Source organism: Hyla sarda, chromosome 13 (assembly GCF_029499605.1).
Source record: "Hyla sarda isolate aHylSar1 chromosome 13, aHylSar1.hap1, whole genome shotgun sequence".
Classification (NCBI taxonomy): Eukaryota; Metazoa; Chordata; class Amphibia; order Anura; family Hylidae; genus Hyla; species Hyla sarda.
Window position 1 is genome coordinate 14,579,205 of NC_079201.1, and position 16,712 is coordinate 14,595,916.

Sequence of the window (16,712 nt, forward strand, 5' to 3'; positions counted from 1 at the left end):
ACGCCCTAAGTTTTCTTGTCTGGATCACTATGGGCTTGTGATGGTGGGTTAAGGAGTCGTTTTCACTGCAGAACTCAGGTATGCATTACTTGCAAGAGACACAGGCACATACAGTATAATGATGTCATGGGTGTCATGAAAAGGCCCAAAGCTTGGTTGCACAGTAAGCTGGACGTCCTAGGGAGGCTTTGACAAAACTTAGATTTTCTGACTCCCCCTGACCTCTGCTCCGGAGGCTTACAGTATAAACACTGGGTAAAATGTATTATGGCTTGTATGCCAGTCATTTGCATACCTGGTACGCCAGTTTTCTGGCATAAAAAAGATTTATACTTTTTTTTTTTCATAGGCCATCAATGTTTGATCAGGCCATCAATGTTTGATCAGCTTTTCTGCAGAGCATATACACAATGAGCGGTACCGGAAGCCGATGGCTTGGGTGAATGTGTAGCGGCCGTACTAGGTTACTGCAGCTCAGCTCCAATTCACTTTGCAGACTCTGAGTAATATGTACTGCTAACTACCACCTAGCTGCAGCATGACACGAAAGACCGGAATTCCCCGCACCATGCAGACTCTGAGTAATATGTTCTGCTTGCTATCGCCTAACTGCAGCATAAAGTGAAAGGCCGGAATTCCCTGGCACCATGCTGACTCTGAGCAATATGTTTTGCTTGCTACTGCCTAACTGCAGTATGACGTGAAAGGCTGGAATTCCCCAGCACCATGCTGACGCTGAGGAATATGTTTTGCTTGTTACCGCCTAACTGCAGTATGACATGAAAGGCCAGAATTCCCCAGCAGCATGCTGACTCTGAGGAATATGTTTTGCTTGCTACTGCCTAACTGCAGTATGACATGAATGGCCGGAATTCCCCGGCACCATGCTGACTCTGAGGAATATGTTTTGCTTGCTACTGCCTAACTGCAGTATGATGTGAAAGGACGGAATTCCCTGGCACCATGCTGACTCTGGGGAATATGTTTTGCTTGCTACTGCCTAACTGCAGTATGATGTGAAAGGACGGAATTCCCTGGCACCACGCTGACTCTGAGTGATATGTTTTGCTTGCTACTGCCTAACTGCAGTATGACGTGAAAGGCCGGAATTCCCGGCACCATGCTAACTCTGAACAATATTTTTGCTTGCTACTGCCTAACTGCAGTATGATGGGAAAGGCCGGAATTCCCCGGCACCATGCTGACTCTGAGCAATATGTTTTGCTTGCTACTGCCTAACTGCAGTATGATGTGAAAGGCCGGAATTCCCTGGCACCATGCTGACTCTGGGGAATATGTTTTGCTTGCTACTGCCTAACTGAAGTATGACATGAAAGGCCGGAATTCCCCGGCACCATGCTGACTGTGAGGAATATGTTTTGCTTGGTACTGCCTAACTGCAGTATAAAGTGAAAGGCCAGAATTCCCTGACACCATGCTGACTCTGGGGAATATGTTTTGCTTGCTACTGCCTAACTGCAGTATAAAGTGAAAGGCCAGAATTCCCCGACACCATGCTGACTCTGGGGAATATGTTTTGCTTGGTACTGCCTAACTGCAGTATAAAGTGAAAGGCCGGAATTCCCCGACACCATGCTGACTCTGAGCAAAATGTTTTACTTGAATATTAATTAACTTTAGAGGCATTTACATGCACTTTTAGACTATTACTGTAAAAACAGCAGAGCTGCTTCAGTGCTATTCATAGTTCACTTATCTTCTGCTCCAGGAGTTCTGTACTCTTGGCTTAAAGCTGTCACCCTTTGCTGCTCGCTCTCTCACTAACAGACTAGGCAGTCTGCTCCACCCGAAAAATATATTGCCTGTCACACACTTGTCTCTGATCCAGAAGCCTCCTGACCAGGTGGTTTCTCGGTAGGAGTTGTGTGGTGTCTCTGCAGACCACAAAACATCTCTCATCCAGCAGGCCTTCTCCCACGCAAGATGTCTTGTAGTCACCATTAGCACAACAAACTAGAGTTACTTACAAAGTTCAGGAAGGAACTTTCCCAAAATTTCCCGGCATCATGCTGACTCCAAGCAATATATTTCACTTGCTATCGCCTGACTGCAGCATGATTCAAAAGGCCGGAATTCCCCGGCACCATGTTGACTCTGAGCAATATGTTTTACTTGAATATTATTTAACAATAGAGATATTTCGCATACACTTTTATAATATTTCCTTCATCGGTTCTTTACACACCTCCAACTTTATTACATATATTATTCTTTATTTAAATATCATGCAGATTTGTACATTTATAGAACACAGTACCCTTTGTTTCGGTTTTAATGTATAATATATATATATATTAATATACATAAATAATTATGTAATCAACATGTGAGGTTAAATATCTTTTTGCATGTTTTGCTTACAAAAGTTAGTTACTGAGGCATTGTTGTTGTGAATATGGGAGAAAAAAACTGCATATATAGATATATATATATATATATATATATATATATATACTGAACATATATTGAAAACTTGCAACAATTATTTCCTATTGAGAGAACTCTGATCAAAAGTGGATCAGCTGGTCCCATTTGCATTCTGTTTGCTTCATTGTTCGTTATACAAATATCATAAATAAAACTAATTTGTATCACTACACACAGAAATGTCAGGATAATTAAAATTTACTATCTATAGTACCCAAATTTGGCAATGCAAAGAAATTGCAAAAATATGTATTTTTAATTAGTAAAAACAAATTAAAAAAATTCAAATAGTAAAAAAAAAGTAAAAACGATATAACTTTTGAATTGCTGTAATTGTAAAGATATGTTGAATAAAGCAAACATGTCGTACCATGTTCGTACCACAGCCATAAAAATAAACCCCCCACCCCCCCCCATACCCCCAAACAATGGTAGAATCAAGTTGTTGTTTTTATTGCCATTTAAATACTTTCTGGAGGTTTCGTAATACATTTTATGGTAAAATAAAAGAGGCTTTAAAAAAGTACAATTTAGCGCTCACATGGTTCTGTCAATGGAAAAATAAAAGTTATGGTTCGAAGAAGGCCAGGAGGAAGAAATGCCAAATACTGTGGCTGGAAGGGGTCAAAGTGCATGTTCACCAATATTATATGATCCGAAATGTCCAAATATTTGCATCAAAAAATCACTCATTAAATGAAAAAAAATTCAAAACATGACTGATACTAATGTGTTCCACAATAGGAAGGTGTCCTCTTAAAGTGATAGTACTTGTATACCATTGCACAACCTGGAGTACAGGTAAAGTTGTGGGCCAAACTGCTATAGTCTATGGAAACCTATTTAGATAAGAACTTTGGCTTTGCTTATAGCAACCAATTCTATAGAATAGAATCACAAATAAAGAAGAGATGGAGCAACTCACCCAGGTAACCGGAGACTGTGCGGCTTGTGAGAACGCAATCAAGCGATATAGAAGCGGGGAGGCGGAAGGTGGAACGGGGGAAATCAGGCGTCGGGCCACAGCCGTATCACACCTTATGGTGCTTCGTCAGGCCCCTGCCAGGGGCCTGACGAAGCACCATAAGGTGCGATACGGCTGTGGCCCGACGCCTGATTCCCCCGTACCACCTTCCGCCTCCCCGCTTCTATATTGCTTAATCGCGAACTGACAAGCCGCACAGTCTCCAGTTACCTGGATGAGTTGCTACGTCTCTTCTTTACTTGTGATTCTATTGCCATTTGTACTGTTCAACGTGCAGCACCACCCACGGAAAACTCTACATCTGTTAACACTGATTCCACCTTTGAACATACCTATTGCTTGGTTTAAAGGGACAGTGCCGGATTTTTTTCTTTTTTTGTGGTTACATAATCCCATAGAATGTTCAACCGGTACTGGACATGTTGTTACGACCCCAAGTTGCCTAGTTTTTGAACCACAAAGCATAGTGTCCTACCGAATAGGGGGTCGATTCTTTAGAAATGTGGACTTCGTTGAGCATCTTATGGGCTTGACATCCAGTGGATCATTCATGTAGCCTTGTGAATGGGCAAGGTAAAAAGTACTAATTCCACATATAACCTCATTGATTCCTCTTGCGTGGCAAATAAAGATTATTTCCAGTTCTTCCGATTCGCTTACATACGAAAAGTGTTTACAGAGATAGATGTAACAAAGAAAAATACATAAATGGTTAGAATGGAATAGTAAACATGTGCTCCAAGGTAGAGAATTGTGTTGGCTTTCCTGAGAAGTAGATATGGTGTATGTCAGGAGTCATTTCCCGGTCACATCCATGGGACATCAATAATAACACTTCCCTTGACGTAGTTTAACTGGTTGCAGGAAAAGTTCGCCTCCAGCTGCAGCTGTCCCGACTTGGTCGGCACACAGAATATCCTCACAAGGCCAACGCGACGGGGGAATACCTGATCCATGCTAAATATGGGGAAAATGATAAACTAAGATAAACACAGCTCACGCAACATACAATTTTATTACATAATTCACATATAATTTTGAAAATTCTTAACTTATATAACTAATTTTTGTCTACGTGTGCATTAAAATTGCTGGGCAAGTGCAAGGATATGAGCAAGGGCCCAATTGTGAAGACTGGGTGAGAGCATCTCCAATATGATCTAATGGGGTGTTCCCAATATGAAATGGTTAGTACTAGAGATGAGCAAACCAAAATTATAGAACCTGTGGTCAGTCAGAACTTTGCTAAAAGTTTGGTTCAGCTAGAACTCGAACTTCGAAATTACATTAGCCATATGGCAGAATAGAGAAAGAGGAAGGATGATGCGTCCCATAATGCCCTTCAAACAGCTCTCCGAACCAATCAAAGGCAGTGTAAGGGTGATGTCTTAGCCACTAGAAAAGCCAATGCATATAGTTTTAGGAACCGTATTAGAGATAGTAGGTATTAGAAGAAGATCTCTGTGAGGGATAGTGAGCAGTGACCAACACAGATAAAAGTAGGAGTCACATATATAATAATTGCAGTAAAACAGCAGGGAATATTTTTATTAGTATAAATGTGCGATCTATCGATCCTTACTCATAGCTGGGTATGGCTATGAGTAAGGATCGATAGATCGGAAACGGGTCAGCTACTGCTTGGGACGCTTTCTATATGTGTTATTTTTGTATTTTTTTACATGTCCATGTTTGTCTGCCACCTAAAGGTTTTTTTTGGAGGATTCCTAAATAAAGCACAGCTTTTTATGCTTCCACTTGCTGGCCTTTTTCCTATTTTTTTTCCAGATTTGTAAATTACTTCTATTCTAAAATCCTAATCCTTTCAGTACTTATCAGCTGCTGTATGCTCCAGAGGATGTTGAGTTGTTCTTTTCTGTCTGACCACAGTGCTCTCTGCTGACACCTCTGTCTGTCTCAGGAACTGTCCAGAGTAGGAGCAAATCCCCATAGCAAACCTCTCCTGCTCTGGACAGTTCCTGAGACAGACAGGGGTGTCAGCAGAGAGCACTGTGGTCAGACAGAAAAGAACAACCCAACTTCAGCAGTTGATAAGTACTGGTAGGATTAATATTTTTTAATGGAAGTAATTTAGAAATCTGTTTAACTTTCTGGAGCCAGAAAAAAAAATTAGTTTTTCACCATAATACCCCTTTAATAAGCTAATGAATGTGTGTCACCGGTTGTCACATTTGTAAGTGGCTCAAAACTTACAAAAGGTTGAGGACCTCTTCTGGGCTTTATCGGGATTTTGACCTTCAGACCAATATTGACGCACCATTTTAGAAACAACAAACATTCCACTATGAAGATAACACTTACTGGACTCTGACGGGGCCATTAGGGAAGAGACCTGTGCCCTCCGCAGACATCATACAGTTATTCAGGACCTCATTGAGAGGGTTGGGGAAGGATAGGATGACTGTAAGAGCTTGGTTGAGTCGTGGCGTTCCATAAACCTGAAGTGACAAAGAAAATGTTATTATTTTTCCGCTTTTGTGACTGGAGTCCTCCGAGACCAAAGTATTGTTGGCCGATCCATTTCTAGAGGAATGACCATAGGTTGCCATTAGGGATGAGCGAGGAGAGCCAAGTGGACCACAGCTCACAGAACTTCCAAACATGTATACTGAAGGCAGAGAGGTCCTCTTACCCTCCTGGCTCCTGATCTAGCATGGTCCAGTGTTGCTCGACCTCTAGTGATGACACCACTAGAGGCTGAACTACAGCCTTGAACCAGGGGGGTTAGTGAGTCTCCATTGATAAATTTGCTTCCTCGTGGACAAAGTTGTAACACACTAGGGCAATGATTCCCAACCAGGATGCTTCCAGTTGTTGCAAAACTCCAATTCCAGCATGCCAGGATAGCAAAAGGCTGTCCAGCCAAGCTGGAAGTTGTAGTTTTGCAACAGCTGGAGGCATCCTGGTTGGGAAACACTGTACTAGGGTAAAAGGGATGGTCATAGGTTTTGTCTTTACTCTATGAGATTTCTTTACTGGTTAAAGGGGTACACCGCTGCTCAGCGTTTGGAACAAACTGTTCGAAACGCTGGAGCCGGCAGCTTGTGACGTCATAGCCCCGCCCCCTCATAGCGTCATGCCCCACCCCATGGGGAGGGGAGGGGTGTCATGAGGGGCGGGGCTATGACGTCACAAGCTCCCGGCTCCGGTGTTTGGAACAGTTTATTCCAAACGCCGAGCAGCGGAGTACCCCTTTAAGCTACAAGATTTCTTGACATTACCAATTTATGTTTTTATGGGGTTTTTTTTAGAGCCCTGTTTTGGGAACCCTTGACTGTGCATATATAATTTCTTTATTTTTTTTTTTCAAAAAAAGTCACTGATCTCACAGCATACTGCAATACAATAGTATTGCAGTGTACTAGACAAACAATCAAAAGGATTGCTAAAAAAAGAGTTAAAAAAACTAAATAACTTATATTTTAATACAAATATTACTTCTTTCCCCCCTTGCCGAATAAGAACCTTAACATAGCATTCTAGATGAAAAAATAAAATTTCACATAAAAAATAAAATATTTATAAAAAGGAGGAAGAAAAAGTATAAAAGCAGTATAACAAAGAAAAACTTTAAATAAATAATTAGAATATAATAAACAGATTTTAGCAGATTTCGTTTTAGAGCAAAATGAACGGTATATCAACTAAATAAGGGTTGCAGAATTGCATTATTTTTTGTTTTTTGTTTTTCTATTTTGTCATACAACTTTTTTTTTTTTTTTGCCAAATTTTTTTATGGTAGAATGATGGGCACCATTGCTAAGTACAATTGGTTCCGCAAAAAAACAAATCCTCAGGCGGTTCCATAGATGGAACGTATGGCTCTTAGAAGGGGGGAGGAAAAGCAAAGGGGCTACACCGACACTGGGTGTATATTAAATAATTGTTGCTGTATATCAATGGCCTAGTAATCTTATGAAGTGTAAATGAGTGAGGAGGCAATAAAATTTAGGGAGATCACTAGATAAACCTCATTATTAGATCCTATCTGGTGAGTCTAGACACCTTTCTTTCGGTGAAAGCGTAAACAGATCCTCCTCGATTTGCATCAGCGCGAGGGAATATTGCAAATTTTACTGGTGGCTTCAATAGACAATAGATGGACTAGTAGTGTGTAAGCGCGATCTCAGCTCCTTTCCAATGGGAGACCTAAATGGGGACTGTCAGGTCCCAAAAATATTTTTTACTGATGAAAATTTTAAACCTTTGGTAATATGGTTGTTTCAAATTTTTTTAATATTTAATAAAGAAAATGGCTCCTGAACATACCACCACTAGGGGTCCCCATACCTACTGGGACACTAAGAAGTCCTGCAGAAGCATCAGGCTTGTCCATGAGTCATGGACAAGAGATAACTCATGAACAAGGCTACATGATCAGACGCATCAATCACCCCCCCCACCACCACAAGAGAGGGACACGCCCCTCCCACCACACACCAATCACCTCCCACCACCACAAGAGAGGGACACGCCCCCTCCCACCACACACCAATCACCTCCCACCACAAGGAGGGACACGCCCTTTCACACCACACACCAATCACCTCCCACCACCACAAGAGAGGGACAAGCCCCCTCCCACCACACACCAATCACCTTCCACCACCACAAGGAGGGACACGCCCCCTTCCTCAGAGAGGATTTCTAACACTGTGAGCTAATGAAAAGAGGGATTTTTATAATAAATATAGGTGATAGAGGCATAAGACGTACATGGTCAGGATTAGGTACCGAGTATCATATTATTTCTTTATTTTTATTTTTTTTGTGGGATCTGACAGGTACGCTTTAAGACCTAAAAGCGTATTCTGTTTTTTTTTTTATTTGACTACAGGGGCTGTAAAGTTAGTGTAGTTCATATTATAGTGTCTGTACCGGTGTTTCATGGTGGTCTTGCAATTCTTCTGTGATTTTTTTCCCCAATGTTTATTTTTAACAGCACACAAAATTAGTGTCATCTCCGGTTTTCACAGGTTGCAGTGCGGCCTGAGACATTACATCATTAGTCAGGTGTTCAGAGGGAGTCTGTATGTGCTTCAATGGGCAGAGCGACCACTGGGTGGGGGGAGATCATTCTGGAAGAATTGTAGTTTTGCAACAGCTGGAGGCGCCATGATCAGAAAACACTGGTCTTTTGGATGGAAAAGGATCACAGGTGTGTTTCATTGGGAAAGGCAGCTGATGTGTGGGAGGGAGAAAAGTGTCCTCACACTTAGAAACAAGGAATCATGGGACTTGGTAGTTGGAGGGAGGGAACTCCAACAGGAAACAGCCAGGTCACAAAAAGACATATTCCGCAGCACCATAAATAAATTTGCCATCACTCAAATAAGTCCCTGTCCCCATTGGGGATCACGATCTAATTTCCAGTCTGCTCTCCTCTTCAATGGCCATGATCTTATCTGGTCTACTAGCCACTGAAGGATGCTTGCCAGGCCCAATACATCCCTCTACCACAGGGGAGCATGTTACCCCTTCAAATATCCAGCTGATTACCAGGATTGGGAGAGGACTCTACCCTGGTCCATGTCCCAAAGGTGCAGGATTCCTTTTGGGCTAAGATCTACAGGAGGGAACGGCCCTATCCTTGGACGATACTAGAGAGTTCTTGGAGGGGTTCCTTAATTGGTGCTGGGTCCTAGGTATCATCTTCAGATTCAAGCATGCCAGGGGTCTTGTCCGGTGCTCCCCAACTGCAACATGCCACCGCCGCTGCTTACAAAACCGGGCACTATAGTAGTGTGCAACTCCCGTACTAGCCTGACAGCAGAGAGGAACAGGAGGGGTTTGGATTGAAACTGCAGGGAGCAGAAGGAATGAGGAAACGACTGGAGTTGCTGAAGCTGCTTGTTTGGAAAGAAATGGTCCCAGCAGCAGAATCTTAAAGGGGTACTCCGGTGGAAAACTTTTTTTTTTTTTTTTTTTAAATCAACTGGTGCCAGAAAGTTAAACAGATTTGTAAATGACTTTTATAAAACAAATCCTAATCCTTCCAGTACTTATTAGCTGCTGAATACTACAGAGGAAATTATTTTCTTTTTGGAACAGAGTAGAAGAAAATCTCCATAGAAAACATATGCTACTCTGGACAGTTCCTAAAATGGACAGAGATGTCAGCAGAGAGCACTGTGCTCGTGATGTCAGCAGAGAGCTCTATGTTCCAAAAAGAAAAGAATTTCCTCTGTAGTATTCAGCAGCTAATAAGTACTGGAAGGGTTAAGATTTCTTTATAGAAGTAATTTACAAATCTGTTTAACTTTCTGGCACCAGTTGATTAAAAAAAAAAAAAAAAGTTTTCCACCGGAGTACCCCTTTAAAAAAAATCTGTCATCAGTGTCACCCGCACTAACCTGTTGACACTTACTAGTCCCATTCCGTGCTGTGGTTCTCCGGTAATCTTCTGCTGTATCTTCCTTCTGGGGCTGACATGGGTGAAGTTTAGTGACATCACTGCTGCTGTTTGCTAGCAGCAGGACCCAGCAGAGAACAGCAGTGGTGATGTCACTAAGCTCCACCCATGCTCCAAGTCAGCCTCAGAACGAAAGTTACAGTGGAAGATTGTGGGAGAACCAAAGCACAGAACAGGACCAGGTAAGTATGGTTGTCATCAGTGTCAACTACGCTATCTGTTTGTACTGTACACATACAACATATGTATACATATGTTTAAAGGGGTGCTCCGCTGCTCAGCATTTGGAACAAACTGTTCCGAACGTTGGAGCCAGTGCCGGGAGCTTGTGAAGTCATAGCCCCGCCCCCTCATGACATCACACCCTGCCCCCTCAATGCAAATCTATGGGAGGGGGCGTGACATCATGAGGGGGCAGGGCTATGACATCACAAGCTCCCAGCTCTGGCTTCAGCGTTCGGAACAGTTTGTGCACACTGAGCAGCGGAGTACTTTTTTTTTTTTTTTTTAAATCAACTGGTGCCAGAAAGTGAAACAGATTTGTAAATTATACAACGTAGAGAGGTAGGTAGGGAGAGAGCAAACTAAAGGGTTACTGCCCCTGTCATGGAGATACTGCGTGGTATCGGTGGAACGTAATAAGTCTCCTGCGGGGTGCACAGATGAAATGCATGAAGTATCAATAAATGTAATAACAAAGGCACATACGTGCACTCACCCCTCTACAGAGACAGCTCGGTATAGGAGTCCAGTCCATGGAAGGCTGGGTCACAGCATTGGTGCAGGTAAGTGGGCGCTCAGAGGCTACGCCGGCTGTTTCACACGTGTATACATGCTTCTTCCGGCCTCCAATTTGTAAATTACTTCTATATAAAAATCTTAACCCTTCCAGTGCTTTTTAGGGGCTGTATACTACAGAGGAAATGTTTTTCTTTTTGGATTTCTCTTTTGTCATGACCACAGTGCTCTCTGCTGACCCCTGCTGTCCGTTGTAGGAACTGTCCAGAGCAGCATATGTTTACTATGGGGATTTTCTCCTGCTCTGGACAGTTCCTAAAATGGACAGCAGAGGTCAGCAGAGAGCACTATGGTTGTGACAGAAGAGAAATCCAAAAAGAAAAGCACTTCCTCTGTAGTATACAGCCCCTAAAAAGTACTGGAAGGATTAAGATGTTTTAATAGAAGTAATTTACAAATCTCTATGTATGCTCCATTAGTAAATGAATAATAAACCTCCTATATTCAATGGATCGGCCAAGAAAAATCTTAAATGGGGTTGTCTGATGCTGGGTCCCCCTGATCATGACAACAGCGGTCTTAGAGTAAAAGTGGCTGAGCATGCATGGTCACTCTGTATTTTGACTCCGCTCTCTCTATGGAGTCCCCCTGTCCTCAGGATCAGTAGTCCCCCAGTGATCAGCCATTCAGACTTTTAGAACTTTTTAGATCCTGAGCTTGGCCGATTAGACCCTTATATGCCGTGTGTATATAAATATTATAAAAATAAATAAAAATATAAACCTACTCCGTAACATCAATACTCACCTTTATATCTATCTCAGGAAGCTCGAATACAATGTTTTTAGATGATAATTTGAGTTTCTTGGTCTTCAGATCTGTGGCCAGCGCAGTAAGTCTGATGTTATTCCCCGGACGTACAAATCTCTGATACTGGACGGGATGGAGCTGAAAATCTGTCTCCATATCTGAAATACAAAATAGTTATATGGAGATCTTTAAGTGATATGTACATCTTAAAGGGGTACTCCCGGTGCCAGAAAGTTAAACAGATTTGTAAATGACTTCTATTAAAAAATCTTAATCTTTCCAGTACTTATCAGCTGCTGTATGATCCACAGGAAGTTATTTTCTTTTTGAATTTCCTTTCTGTCTGAGCACAGTGCTCTCTGCTGACACCTCTGTCCATCTCAGGAACTGTCCAGAGCAGGAGAGGTTTGCTATGGGGATTTGCTTCTACTCTGGACAGTTCCTGACATGGACAGAGGTGTCAGCAGAGAGCACTGTGGTCAGACAGAAAATAAATTCAAAAAGAAAAGAACTTACTGTGAAGTATACAACAGCTGATAGATACTGGAAGGATTAAGATTGTTTAATAGAAGTAATTTACAAATCTGTTTAACTTTCTGGCACCAGTTGATAAAAAAAAAAAAAATGTTTTCCATTGGAGTACCCCTTTAAGTGTAGCCCCCGGTATGATAAATGACACATAATAGTTGAGGATCCTGTTACAGATTTAACGCTAGGAGCTTCATATAATGTCTGCGCTTCTTACTGTGTTACTTCTATCGGGTACTGAGTGGTTTAGCTGGTAGGAGGCTGACGGTGTGAGAGCGCCCTCTGCTGTCTCAGTCTGTTTCTGCTCATGTTACAGCCCAAAGTTCACACTAGTTGCTTTTTCACAAATGTTGCTATAATTTAGTGAAAAGACCATCTGTAAAATTCTAAATATTTTTGGGGGCACTATTTTATAAAAAAAAAAAAAAATTCAAGAATAACAGGCATCATCAACGACATTTTAGTATTTCTGATCTGGAAAACCATTGTGCAATATCTGCACAGTTTTCTGTTGTTAGGGGAATTTTGTCTCCAGTAACTGCACAGTTTTCTGTTGTTAGGGGAATTTTGTCTCTAATAACTGCACAGTTTTCTTTTGTTCGGGGAATTTTGTCTCTAGTAACTGCACAGTTTTCTGTTGTTAGGGGAATTTTTTCTCCAGTAACTGCACAGTTTTCTGTTGTTAGGGGAATTTTGTCTCTAATAACTGCACAGTTTTCTGTTGTTAGGGGAATTTTGTCTCTAGTAACTGCACAGTTTTCTTTTGTTCGGGGAATTTTGTCTCTAGTAACTGCACAGTTTTCTGTTGTTAGGGGAATTTTGTCTCTAGTAACTGCACAGTTTTCTGTTGTTAGGGGAATTTTGTCTCTAGTAACTGCCACAGCAAGATAGAACACAGGAAGTGGAGGTGGGGCTTAGCTACTGGTCTGTGCTGGAGGAGGTAGAGAGAGTGAGTGTTACGCCTAGCGCTCCGGGTCCCCGCTCCTCCCCGGAGCGCGTACGGCGTCTCTCTCTCCGCAGCGCCCCGGTCGGTCCCGCTGACCGGGAGCGCTGCACTGTCATGGCCGTCGGGGATGCGATTCGCACAGCGGGACGCGCCCGCTCGCGAATCGCATCCCAGGTCACTTACCCGTTCCCGTCCCCTGCTGTCATGTGCTGGCGCGCGCGGCTCCGCTCTCTAGGGCGCGCGCGCGCCAGCTCCCTGAGACTTAAAGGGCCAGTGCACCAATGATTGGTGCCTGGCCCAATTAGCTTAATTGGCTTCCACCTGGTCCCTGGCTATATCTGATCTCCTCCCTTGCACTCCCTTGCCGGATCTTGTTGCCATCGTGCCAGTGAAAGCGTTCCTTGTGTGTTCCTAGCCTGTGTTCCAGACCTCCTGCCGTTGCCCCTGACTACGATCCTTGCTGCCTGCCCCGACCTTCTGCTACGTCCGACCTTGCTTCTGTCTACTCCCTTGTACCGCGCCTATCTTCAGCAGCCAGAGAGGTGAGCCGTTGCTAGTGGATACGACCTGGTCACTACCGCCGCAGCAAGACCATCCCGCTTTGCGGCGGGCTCTGGTGAAAACCAGTAGTGTCTTAGAACCGGTCCACTAGCACGGTCCTCGCCATCCCTCTCTGGCACAGAGGATCCACTACCTGCCAGCCGGCATCGTGACAGTAGATCCGGCCATGGATCCCGCTGAGGTTCCCCTGCCTTATATCTCTGATCTCACCACGGTGGTCGCCCAGCAATCCCGACAGATCGCCCATCTAACCCACCAGCTGTCGGAAGTGTCCACCATTGTGCACCAACTTCAGTCGCAACTTCAGCAGCAACCATCTCCTCCGCCAGCTCCTGCACCCCTTCCGCAGCGAGTGGCCACTCCTAGCCTCCGCCTGTCCTTGCCGGACAAATTTAATGGGGACTCTAAGTTTTGCCGTGGCTTTCTTTCGCAATGTTCCCTGCACTTGGAGATGATGTCGGATCAGTTTCCTACTGAAAGGTCTAAGGTGGCTTTCGGAGTCAGCCTTCTGTCTGGAAAAGCCCTGTCATGGGCCACACCGCTCTGGGACCGCAATGACCCCGTCACTGCCTCTGTACACTCCTTCTTCTCGGAAATTCGAAGTGTCTTTGAGGAACCTGCCCGAGCCTCTTCTGCTGAGACTGCCCTGCTAAACCTGGTCCAGGGTAATTCTTCCGTTGGCGAATACGCCATACGATTCCGTACTCTTGCTTCTGAACTTTCCTGGAATAATGAGGCCCTCTGCGCGACCTTTAAAAAAGGCCTATCCAGCAACATTAAAGATGTTCTGGCCGCACGAGATACTCCTGCTAATCTGCATGAACTCATTCATCTAGCCACTCGCATTGACATGCGTTTTTCTGAGAGGCATCAAGAGCTCCGCCAGGAAAAAGACTTAGATCTCTGGACACCTCTCCCACAGTCTCCATTGCAATCTGCGCCTAGGCCTCCCGCCGAGGAGGCCATGCAAGTGGATCGGTCTCGCCTGACCCTGGAAGAGAGGAATCGCCGTAAGGAAGAGAATCTTTGTCTGTACTGTGCCAGTACCGAACATTTTTTGGTGGATTGCCCTATCCGTCCTCCACGTCTGGGAAACGCACGCTCGCACCCAGCTCTCGTGGGTGTGGCGTCTCTTGATGCTAAGTCGGCTTCTCCACGTCTCACGGTGCCTGTACGGATTTCTTCTTCAGCCAGCTCTTCCCTCTCAGCCGTGGCCTGCCTGGACTCTGGTGCCTCTGGGAATTTTATTCGGGAGTCCTTGGTGAATAAATTCCGCATCCCGGTGACCCGTCTTGTCAAGCCACTCCACATTTCCGCGGTCAACGGAGCCAGGTTGGATTGCACCGTGCGTTTCCGCACGGAGCCCCTTCTAATGTGCATCGGACCTCATCATGAGAAAATTGAGTTTTTGGTCCTCTCCAATTGCACTTCTGAAATTCTCCTTGGACTACCCTGGCTTCAACACCATTCCCCAACCCTGGATTGGTCCACAGGGGAGATCAAGAGCTGGGGTACCTCTTGCTTCAAGGACTGCCTTAAACCGGTTCCCAGTACTCCCTGCCGTGACCCTGTGGTTCCTCCTGTATCCGGTCTCCCTAAGGTCGTTATGGACTCTGCCCGCCTTAAGAAGTGCCTCTCCCCCCCTCCCAGTCCAGTCAGGCAAGCCTCGGTGCCTCCTCGTGGCCCTCGTCCTGGTGTCACACTGCCCCATGCCAGGCCTCGCCCTCTGCCCTCCCTCCCCATTCCCACTCCTGCTGTACTGCCTGCCGTTGTGGAATCCCTCCATCCTTTCCCGGTGTCCTCATCCCAGGGGGGGCAGTTACCGGACAAAGAGAAGGGGAGACCTAAGGGGGGGGGTACTGTTACGCCTAGCGCTCCGGGTCCCCGCTCCTCCCCGGAGCGCGTACGGCGTCTCTCTCTCCGCAGCGCCCCGGTCGGTCCCGCTGACCGGGAGCGCTGCACTGTCATGGCCGTCGGGGATGCGATTCGCACAGCGGGACGCGCCCGCTCGCGAATCGCATCCCAGGTCACTTACCCGTTCCCGTCCCCTGCTGTCATGTGCTGGCGCGCGCGGCTCCGCTCTCTAGGGCGCGCGCGCGCCAGCTCCCTGAGACTTAAAGGGCCAGTGCACCAATGATTGGTGCCTGGCCCAATTAGCTTAATTGGCTTCCACCTGGTCCCTGGCTATATCTGATCTCCTCCCTTGCACTCCCTTGCCGGATCTTGTTGCCATCGTGCCAGTGAAAGCGTTCCTTGTGTGTTCCTAGCCTGTGTTCCAGACCTCCTGCCGTTGCCCCTGACTACGATCCTTGCTGCCTGCCCCGACCTTCTGCTACGTCCGACCTTGCTTCTGTCTACTCCCTTGTACCGCGCCTATCTTCAGCAGCCAGAGAGGTGAGCCGTTGCTAGTGGATACGACCTGGTCACTACCGCCGCAGCAAGACCATCCCGCTTTGCGGCGGGCTCTGGTGAAAACCAGTAGTGTCTTAGAACCGGTCCACTAGCACGGTCCTCGCCATCCCTCTCTGGCACAGAGGATCCACCTCCTGCCAGCCGGCATCGTGACAGTGAGACTGCATAGCTTGCAGTCCAACCTTCAAAAGGATCTGTGCTGTAAAAGGTAAATCAAGGCTTCTCTCTCATCTCAGCAGCATCAGTGGTTCAGTGCTTAGTGCTACAGTCCTTGCTGCTGTATGTACACAGCACTGTATCTAATCTCTCCCATACCCCCGCCCTTGTGTCTGCAGGCTTGTCTTCATATGCTTCGAAGGGGTACTCTGTTGGAAAACAATTTTTATTTTCAGATCAACTGATTTCAGGAAGCTAAACAGATTTGCTAATTATTTCTATAATCTTAACCCTTCCAGTACTTATCAGCTGCTGTATGCAGAGGAAGTTGTGTAGTTCTTTCCAATCTGACCACAGTGCTCTCTGCTGGCACCTCTGTCCATGTCAGGAACTGTCCAGAGCAGGAGAGGTTTGCTATGGAGATTTGCTTCTGTTCCGGACAGTTCCTGACGTGGACAGAGGTGTCAGCAGAGAGCACTGTGGTCAGATTGGAAAGAACTACACAACTTCCTGTGGAGTTTACAGCAGCTGTTAAGTACTAGAAGGATTAAGATTTTTAAATAGAAATCATTTACAAATCTGTATATCTTTCTGACACCAGTTAATAAAAAAAAAACTATGTTTTCCACCAGAGTACCCCTTTAAGACTGAAGGCCCTGTTAGTTCTGAGGATATACTGAGGAATGTGTATATAA

The 16,712-nt window shown here is 45.0% G+C and overlaps 1 protein-coding gene across 1 annotated transcript in view; it reads right to left on the minus strand.

Moving 5' to 3' along the window:
- Window positions 1–3,741: 3,741 nt before the first annotated feature.
- Window positions 3,742–16,712, minus strand: part of TGM5 (transglutaminase 5) — a 47,543-nt gene continuing 34,572 nt past the window's right edge. The window contains exons 11-13 of the mRNA XM_056550429.1: window positions 11,412–11,572; window positions 5,756–5,892; window positions 3,742–4,390 (exon numbers count right to left, since the gene is read on the minus strand). Of these exons, the coding sequence (XP_056406404.1) occupies window positions 4,240–4,390; window positions 5,756–5,892; window positions 11,412–11,572 (449 nt within the window). The 3' untranslated portion in view covers window positions 3,742–4,239. The remainder of the gene's footprint in view (window positions 4,391–5,755; window positions 5,893–11,411; window positions 11,573–16,712) is intronic.